Here is a 10,463-nt window from a genome sequence, read left to right as displayed (position 1 = left end):
TGTTGTAACCACTAGGTCAGCCCATTGTGTGGATTGGCCTTCCTCTTTCCACTGCCTCTGTACTTCACCAACCATCACACCCTTCTCTAGGAACCCATCTCTCCTGACGACCTGCATGGAGTCTCACCATCCTTGACACTAAGGAACATTCTGAGCGGTGTTCTTCCAAAGCAGATCTGTTGTTTTGAGGGCAGTGCATGGACTTTCTCTCTTCTGCTATAGCACTGAAATGCAAACACACCTGTTCTTCTCCGGTCTTCCTTAGCCGATGTCCAACTTTTACAGGCATGTGGGGCAACTGATGTACCATGGCTGGGTTCAGGCACACCTTCGTCCTCAAATAACATTCTTGCTTTTCAGCACTCTAACAAGGTCATCTGCACCAATGCAACATATTGACCCAACATTATGCATCTTTTGATGTCTTTCCTGTTGTTTCTCAGAGCATCGCTTGTGGATCCAAGCAAGGAAAAATCCTGAGAACTTCAATATTTTATCCATTTATGTTACTTATTGGTCCAGTTGTGCGGATTTAGGTCTTCTTTACATTGAGTGGTAATCCATACTGAAGGCTGCCATCCTTCATCTTCATCAGCAAGTGCCTCGAGTCCGCCTCTCTTTGGCAAGCAAAGGTGTGTCTTCTGCATATCAAAAGTTCATAAGCCTTCCTCTGTTCCTAATGCTGCCTTCTTCCTCATATAATCCAGTTTCTCTGATTATTTGCTCATCTCTACTAGTGTAACAGAAATATGACAAACAGAAACGTTAGTTTCTTACAGGTTAGAAAGCGAGAAGCCGAATTCAAAGGGCTGGCTTTAGGGGCCGAGTTTCTCTCTCAGTCAACTCAGGGAGGAATATGGTGCTACCTGCTGGGGCTTCTGCTTCCTGGTTCCCTGGAAACTTTCAGATGTCTGGGCGCTTATCCCACCTCTTTCATTGGATTGCTTGTTTCATCTCTTTTATATTTCAAAAGAGATGGACTCACAACTACACTAACCTAGTCCCATTAGCATAACAAAGCTCATTCCCAAATGGGATTATAACCACTGATTTTACCAGGCATATTTTGGTGAGATGTGATTCAATCCATAACAGTAAATTATGAAGTCTAAATAAACACTAACTCTTACTATTTTTTCATCCTGTCTTTTTAATGTTCTCATCCTTGCGTGGCAGATGAGAAAAATGATCCTCCTAGACAGGGTCATTGTTTCTAAGCCCTGCCATCTTTTCTTCTCTTTGGCTATTGCTTGTTTTTCCTGAATAAAGCATGATACTTTGAAGTAGCAATTTGAGTTCACATAGATAGTTTGGGGGAAGGGAGGGATAAAGCAAGACCTAGGAGAAGCATCCACCTAAGACAACTGTAAACCGATGGAAGCATCGATACTACCATCCTCAAAGAAACTTGCAAATTAGCCCTCATGTGTGTTATTTCTTGTTCAATCTCCTAAGGATCCGTCACCATTGTGTTTAAGTAGTTATGATTAAAATACCAAATATACTTCAGGGAAGGTGAGGGGGATCCTGCAGTGGCTGGCTATGAGTTACATTCCGACCGTGAGGCTTGTGGGAGATGACAGAACCCAGTGGGACCACCTTGCTTTCCTGAGTCGTTGACAGGCTGCAGGCTCACTCTCCTGCTCTCAGGAGTGTCTGCAGTGCTCATGTTCTGGTTTTCACACGGGTTTTGTACTTTGACAGATGATTGTTTTGTTTTCTCTGCAAGAAGATTGGAGTCCATGACCCTAAACAGAGTTAGGAGTTCTGATTCCATGGCACGTCCTAGTTCCAGGATATACTGGTTTAGTTGACATAATTATGGGGACAGGGTGACAAGTGAACGGAGGCTAGAGCAAGGATGAGATGGATATATGGAAAATGACAGCTATAATTTCGCAAGGACTGACGTCAACTGTGCATATTGTCCTAACCAAGCATCAGGTTCAGGTTCAGGGGGAGACTATGTAAATACTTGGCTTATTATGCTGATCGGTTAGCATAATTATATTGGTAATTAATGGCTCTTAAGAAATTGTCTCATGTTTTCCTACATAGCCAAAAGATTAATAGTGTTGTGTTACACCTGTTAGACACACACACACAACCACACACCATGCTCAAAGGAGCTTATAAATTATCCCTCATATGCGTTGTTCCTTGACATATATACATATACATAATAATATATATTAAATATATCCTGATTCTTGGAAAAATTCAGGTGGGCTCACACTGCCCTCATGTAATCTTTATTCACCCATTGGTGAATTCTTGATTTCTCTCTAATTAATTGCTCTTCTCTCCCACTATTGCAGCAACGGAAGTCAAGGAACTCCACTGTGGAGCACTTGAGCTCTCATAAAGTGAAAGGTTAAATAGTTCTAAATCTCTTTAAAATTCTGGGGCCAAGTACCTTAAATGGTGCACTTAAAAATTCCAGCACACCAAAAGAGCTCTTAAGATTTTTAAATTAATCGTCATTTTCTATATACCAACCCCCAATCATTTCCAAAGCAAAGTTCTTTGGAAATATGTAAAACGCTTCAAGAATGCTAAACGCTATATTCTTTGAAGAATGATTAGAAATTGTAAATGCTTCTGACTTTCCCCCCTTCTTCCTTTAATTTAAATGTCTCCATTTGCAAGCCTGTCAAGGTGCAGGCAGGAAAAGGAAACACTTTTTTTGTGTTTGGGAGATCAAGATAGGATGTCAAAACAAACTTACAATTTCCCAAGATGCTTTTATGAAGCGCAGCTGTCAGTTTTGCTGCCAGCTCCAGAGCAGGCTGTTTCCCATCTTTTACCTCATTGTTCACACCGGTGTTCCACACTTTTTTTTTCTTCCTTTTTTGACCTTTCCGAAACCAGGTCTGGATTGGTGACATTGAAGTTCCTATTCTGGTCTTCTAATTGCATAGGTTCTTTCAAGTGGATTAATACAAGTTTTACTGTGTTGAGAACATATTTTCCTACATTTTGGAAAATCATGTTACTGACATCTGAATGTAAAAGCAGATTCTTGGTCTGGGTTTTCCCCTTCCTTTATCCCCGACTTTGAACGTAGTGATGGTCACCTAAGGGCTGCCCATCATGCTCAGCAGAGTGAGATGCTGCTACTTGATCCTCTCCATGGGCACCATTCGAACGATATTTCGACCTCATTTTCAGCTGTTTTCTGGTAGGTAATATAGTTAAGAAATAAGAATACACTCAATGATGGATTCTTATTGTAGCCAAACACCATAGTGTTTTTCCCCCCCAAAAAAAACATTTTATTGGGAACTAATAGGGATATTATACTGTTCTCCAGTCCAGTCACATCAAGCAATATTGTACAATTGCTACCGCAATTGGTTTCAAAACATTCTCTCCTTTCTTGAACTCTTTGATATCAGCTCCCTTTTACTCAGCTCCCCCCACTGGGCCCCCAAGGAACCCTTACTCTACTTGCTGTCTCTGTAAGTTCATACAGTGAAAGCACGTAACAGAAATTCAAGAGGGGTTTAACTGCTCTCTGCTCGATTTTCATAGCAGGGTTCTCAAGTTTCGCCTCTGTCAGATTTACATAGAGTGTTGTTGAGAAGCACCAGGTCCGAACCGAAGCCCCGGGGCTTCGTCCCAAGAGGTCTGCAGCTAGTGGCGATGGTGCTGGGAAAGTTGTGCTTCAGATCAGTTCCCTAGTGATTTTGATGCAACTGGTCTGGTGATCACACTTTTGAGAACAACTTTTTTTAGAGTAATATGATGTTCATTTGTCTTATTTTAATTCTTTAAGTGGTCTAGCATTTTGCTTTCTAGAGGAAGTGTTATGTTTATTGTTGTTACATTGTTGTTACCTTCCTCGTCTACACCCTAGAGTCTTTTCCTCACCAAAGCTGCACCAGTGCATGGTGGATTTGCACTTCGTCCTTGCAATCTTGAAATGCTATCAGACTCTGGAGCCTGGTTTTGAAAATGTTCTCTGAAATTACTAATGTAGGAAGAAAAACAGTACTTCCAGTTACAGGGGCCTTACTCCTCGTTACAATAAATCTGGTGGTTTATACAGTGAAACCCCAGAGCTAGCATTGGACAGGACTGCCTTGTATTTCTGAGCCTTGCAAGTTTTCTGCCACTGACGGGACGCGGCCTTCCTGCTTGCCCGATGCACATGTTGCGGGAGATGTCTGCATGGTCTCCCTTCATCAGTTACTCCTGACACAGGTTCCAGTTGTTGCAGATTTCCTTGAACGTTACAAAGGAGTCTACTGAGCGCTAACGAAGCTGCCCAGTCTCTGAAGGAGAAATCGCTACTAAGTCAAGGTTCATCTTGGAGTGTGCTCCCCTCACTGCAAGGGAATTGCCGCGTGTCCTTCCTCTTCTGCGCAGCCCCCTTTCTGAGAAGTTGTTTTCCATTTGACACAACCTTGTGATCTTTCCCCCAATCTTTTCCTAAACTCAACACGCATCACTCTTGAGTCGATTCTGACCCATAGCAACCCTATGCGAATGACTAAACCGGTGCACTTCGGAGACGGCCCCTGTTCACAGGAGTGGAAAGCCTCATCTTTATCGCATTGACCAGCTGATGGTTTCGAATTGCTGACCTGGTGGTGAGCAGTACAACCCATTGCACTCTGGTGGCGTGGTAGATACTGCATTGAGCGGCTAACCGCAAAGGCAGCAGTTTGAACTCACTGGGATAAAGATAGTGCTGCCTACGCCTGTCAGAGTAAAGTCTCAAAAACCCGAAGGGGCAGGTCTACTTTGTCCTATAGACTTGCTATAAGTCAGAAACAATCCTCTTCCATTTTGCTTCCTTATCGTTTTTCTTTCCTGTTCTGGTGTTCTTTGAGCCTATCACCTGGCTCCTCAAATATCATGCCCCTGTCATTTTAGCATCTATCCTATAACTCTAGCATTAACATCTGAGCATCCCACTGTGAGTCGCATTGAACTTTTTTCTACAGTATCTCGTAGTACTTGACACATCTTTGGTCAGGGCCCTTGGCCCACGTGAGTGTTGCTTAAACACACCGGGGTAAGCAAACACCTGCAGATATTTGAGTATGGTCTCTGGAGTCAAATGACCTGGGTTTGTACTCAGAGTCTACCACATAGTAAGTGAGCTTGAGAAACTTACTGACCGCCTATAAGGGGAGTATTTCTCGTCTTCAAAATGTGGTTGCTGGGGAAGTTATACAATTCATGTGGCGTGATCAGGACAGGGTCTACCACCTGGATGTTTTTTTTTAAACATTAGCATTGCTATCAGCAATCCCCTAAATAAAAGGAAACCAGAAACTCGTCTTAACTGTCAGTGTTTGCTATGGTAACTGTTTTTTCAAATATCGATTTCATTTTTTTTTTAAATCTTTGAATACTCCTAATTCTTTGCCTTTTATCATCATTATGATAAATTGTTTTTGATCAAGAAATGTTGGCTATGGGTAGAATATTGATTCTCTACTTGATTCCATGTGGCAGATGTCTGCACTCTGTGTACAAGCTGGCTGTAGGCTGGCCACAAAGGCCAGATACTAAGTGCTGGCTGCATGTTTATTGCTAAACTATCGCTTCTAGGAGGTTGCCCATCTCCATCGACTGAATATTAGGCGTTTAACCCACATTCACGTGTTTTCTCTCGTTCATTCTGTAGAATGGCATTGTTGGCCTGGAGCTTTGCTCTTTTTGTTGCTGCAGCTGTGTGTGTCCGATTTCCATCTTATAGAAGGAAATGGGATCGTGAATCAGTGATTAATTACATCTCCTAAAATATGAGTCAGTCTTGGGATTTGACTGTGAATTTTTAATTTCTTTACATCAACCAACTCTCTCCAAACACCCAAACCCACCATGACAGCAATTGCTCCCACCTGGAAACAAGCAACCTCAACTCTGGCTCCCTGTCTGGATTCTCCGCTGGGGCACCAGTGCAGTCACTGCTTTTTCAGGACCTCACATTCCTGGAAGGAGCCCTGGTGGCATCGTGGGCAAGTTATGCTTTGAGTTACTACCCACAGAGAAACAGTTCCACTTTATCAACTGCTCTATGGAAGAAAGATGAGATTTTCTCCTTCTGTAAAGATTTACAGCCTCAGAAACCCTGGGGAGCAGTTATATACTGTCCTATAGCACTGTTATGAGTCAACATTGATTTGATGGTAGTTGGTAGGTTGCCTAAATGCCAAGAGACAAGAGGTTCCATTGACTCATTACGGTCATTATCGTCATTGCTCATTCTGCACTACAGTCCAACATGGAGTGCAGCACCAAATCCCAAACATATATGATAGGGTGTATTAGCACTGTGACCTGAGAGTAGGTCAGCAACATGGATTAAAAACTCTTCTTAGCAGGAAGGCCATCTTCAGCCTTCTCTTACAGCCTTGATTGTCCTCCCTAATAATTCCTCAGACCCCATGAGCATTCTGAACCTTTTCTATGGAGCACCCCAGGACTTTCTCATCACCAATAATCAAGTCATGGGAAAAGAGGAGGAGGTGCCAGCTGAGAACCCTGTGGCAGCCCCTGACATGTAAAGATATATAAAGATGCTTTTCGGGAGGCCATGAGAGGTGGTGGCTAAGGCTTAGGCTAGCTTCATCAAACCCAAGCTGTGCCATTACCTAGCTCTAGGAGCCAATTGAAATGATCTGACCCCCTATTCTTCAGCTTGCCTCTCTGTAAGATAGTTATAGTACGTAACTATAAAGGTGTTCATGCAGGTACTATCACTGTTCTCGTTCTTCAAATTATCACATCCTCCTGTCTGGAGCTGCATGCTGTATTTGATATCTCACTGTTAAAAAGGCCTAAAGTGTATTTTATAGAGTGCATTTTTGAATCTTGAAGAACCTGTTAATGGATGTTTACATATTGTGACCTTGAGTGATACAAGAAAATGTACTTTTATGACATAAATTAATAGTTGTATGCTAAGAATTTAACAAATCTCCTATTCTTACGACATAGGTATGATACCATCCAAATCCACTATTAGTTGAACTTATGAATATAGACACTTTGGCTGCTTTGCTTTTGCTCAGATGTCCAGATTAATGAGCAATTCACTAAGCCACCATAGTTAGGGTCCTGGGGCTGCTTGGCTTTGGCTGGAGTGAAGGGTTGTCAGTACTGTGATAATGGAGCGAGGCAGGGTGATTCTCAGTGTCCAAAGTAGAGAGAGATGGGAACTGCTTAAGGCTAAATGCATCCTTTCAGGGACCTGCACACTCTTTCAGCGGTGTGTATATTTGTGAGGTGCACAACCCACTCCCATCCCCATGATTTCACTCTTCTGCATCATCTGAAGAATGGTTCATTGTTACCAAGAGCCCCCCTCTACCAGGCCCACCTATTAGCTATATTAATAATAGTTCTGCATCTATGCAAAATACAGTACAGTATCTCAAGGATATAAATGTATTATGTTAATAATGATGATAATACCTACCATATATTTAGTACAGTAGTTACATTATTGGGCTGCTAACCAATGGTCGCTTGTTTGAACCCAGGAGAAAGTTGTGGAAGTCTGCTTTCGTAAAGCTTGTCCTTGGTAGGTGCTGTTGGCTCAGCTTCAACAGACTGACCCTTGCATGCACAGCCTGTTGAAACACCACCCAGGCCTTGGCCATCCAGACAACTGCTGTTATGTTTGGGCCCTTGTTGCAGCCAGCTCATTTTTTATAATCCTCTTTTTTGGGTAATCTTTTGCTTTACCAAGGGTGATGTCTTTCTGCGGGGCCTGGGCCCTCTTGATAACATGTCCTTAGTCCATGAGCTGTTATCTCATCACCCTCGCTTCTTCTTCGTTTGTTAAATCATTTTACTGGGGCTCATACAGCTCTTATCACAATCCATACACACATCAATTGTGCAAAGCACATTTGTACATTCATTACCCTCACCATTCTCAAAACATTTACCCTCCATGTAAGCCCCTGGCATCAGCTCCTCATTTTTCCTCTTCCCTTCCCACTCCCCGCTCCCTCGTGAACCCTTGATAATTTATAAATTATTATTTTGTCATGTCCTACACTGTCTGATGTCTCCCTTCACCCACTTTTCTGTTGTCTGTTCCCCAGGGAGGAGGTTATATGTAGATCCCTGTAATTGGTTCCCCCTCTCTACCCCACCCTCGCTCCACCCTCCTGGTATTGGCACTCTCATTCTACCTGTATTCCTTTCAAGACAGATTTGTTTGATGGATTAAAGCCTTAGAAACCTTTGGTGCCATTCTACTGTGTCTTGTAGGGTTGCTATGTATTGGAATCACTCAAAGACAATGGATTTCGGTTTGGTTTGAACCATACGTTTGTCCTATGGTAGGTGCTGGGTTCTCTCTTTGATTTCTTACATCTTTCATGTTTGTAGCACTCTAATGTGGCCTTTGGCCAGAATGTTAGACAGTTAGAATCCTGGCTTGGACCATGTCTCCTTGACTTGTACTGTTTTGTACATTCTCCTGAACTGTGCTGCTTCTGGCTTGATTTTGAAGTTCGTTCACTCAGCAAAGCTATGTTCCCATAGGGGTGATTCAGTACTTCTATTGCCATTTACAGGAAAAGATGAAAAATTAACCAGGAGCCTTCACACGTCCGCTTTCTGGGTGTTAGAGAACGAATGTTTTGGACCCATGCAAATGACCTGCATATGACGTCTCTTTAAGCTACTGTCTCTTTAACTGCCATCTCAGTCACTTTGCTCCCATTGTCCCAACTCAGTAAGACATCCCCTGGCATTAATTATTTGGGAAGATGGGACTTTTCAGGCACGGAGTTCAGAGACGTGGGGTACCATTTCCCAATGTATTACCCTAGTGGCAGGTGAGAAGGTTGAGAAAGTGCTCATTCCTAGCCCCTCTTACTGCCCCCCAACCAAAAAAGAGTGATACATCTCAAAAAAGCAGAAATTTCAATAAGATATGAGTCTACATACAAGAGGGATAGTCATTAATTTAGTCCTGTGGCCTGCATTTCAAATTCTTGAAAGATGAGGCTTATAAAACTCTGCATGCAGATCAGGAGCTGCGCTTTCTCTCCTCCTCTCAATGTGCTAAATGATTTGATGACTTGTGTCTCTGCCAGGTTCGGAGTCTTCCAGCAGCACAGGCTCCTCAGGATCTTTGTCGCGCACCCATCCACCTCTCCAAAGTGCAACCCTGGTCTCTGGTGTGGTGGCCAGTTCTGCGGGCTGTGTGCCCTATCCTGAGAATGGACTGGGAGGGCAGGTGGCTCCCAGCAGCACCGGTTATATTCTCCTTCCACTGGAAGCTGCAACAGGGATCCCGCCTGGAAGCATCCTTCTTAATCCACACACAGGTTAGTGAGTGTACTACCTATGTTTTGGCAAGGGCATAATTGTTTGAAGTAATTAATTCACGAGCAGGATGTCTGAGAAATTCTGAGTAGGAGAGAGCCATGCTTGTTTAGGGAGAGCAGTTATTTGTCTATAGACATATGTAGATCTCTCTAGTTCTAGGTCTGTTTCGAATTTCATCTTTCTATATAGCCTTATCCATATCCATAAGTTTACTCATTCACATAGATATTTCCCAGAAGTACCTATTTTCCTAACTGTTCTCTTTCCTGACTATAGTGGTTATTATGTACTCCCAAGAGCCAAGGTCAGAGAGATGACTATAAGGGGCTGGTAGGAGCTAATTAAGTCTTCCTACCCCCACAGACTAGATCTCTGATTAGACTGCATTACGTCAGAAGTGTGTTTGCATCAAAGAGATTTCAGGAACTTAAGCTATCCCTTGAGATACATAGTGGATTCTAGGAGTCGGATTCAATAAGGGGATTATAGAAGCTGCTCTGTGACTTTCCATTTTTGCTCAATTCTTAGTGGACTAGCATGAGAAAGAGGGGCCAGTGATAAAATTTTTATGTTTTAGGGATTTGGAGCTTAAATTGATTTGGACAGAACTTTGAAAAGTGGTCATTCTGCGATATTTTTAAAGATGGCAGTTAGTTCTCTTTTCAAATCATTTTATCGACAAATGTTTCACACAACATGTAGTTTAATCATTTAGCCATGTTAAGATGAGTAGTGCCACCCATCTGTGGACTTTCATTTTACCCTTTTGATAATGTATTTTGATGTGCATGTTTTGTTTCTTTATTAGAAAGGTCTCAAGGATCCATTTCTTCTTCCTTTATGTATGCTTTCTTTATTATATTTGGGATTCCATGTATGCCCTGCAACTGAGCTCTTATATTTCTACCAATTTTCCTATTTATGATTTTCATGGCTCTGGTGTTGACATTTAGGTCCTTAATCTATGGCCATCAGTTGTTTGTTTTTAGATTAGTGAACGTCCACACGGATTCTCTCCCAAGAAAAGAAGAGCACTGAGATTCTAACATCATCCGGCATACTGAAGAACATCTATTTCATAGTGAACATTTCTCAGCTGAGGAAGAGTTTGCACCCAGACAGATAGATGTACACACACAGGCTGCTCCACAATG

General features: G+C 42.5%; 1 protein-coding gene across 12 annotated transcripts in view; it reads left to right on the top strand.

Moving 5' to 3' along the window:
* Positions 1–10,463, top strand: part of ARPP21 (cAMP regulated phosphoprotein 21) — a 172,230-nt gene that overhangs the window by 93,129 nt on the left and 68,638 nt on the right. For all 12 annotated transcript variants that reach the window (XM_045297645.1, XM_045297648.1, XM_045297641.1 and 9 more), the window contains one exon: positions 9,075–9,308. In XM_045297645.1, the coding sequence (XP_045153580.1) occupies positions 9,075–9,308 (234 nt within the window). The remainder of the gene's footprint in view (positions 1–9,074; positions 9,309–10,463) is intronic.

Source organism: Echinops telfairi, unplaced genomic scaffold (assembly GCF_000313985.2).
Source record: "Echinops telfairi isolate 266 unplaced genomic scaffold, ASM31398v2 ScPeMD7_7420;HRSCAF=8458, whole genome shotgun sequence".
In the NCBI taxonomy this organism is placed as follows: Eukaryota; Metazoa; Chordata; class Mammalia; order Afrosoricida; family Tenrecidae; genus Echinops; species Echinops telfairi.
This window is presented reverse-complemented; position numbering and strand designations above follow the sequence as displayed.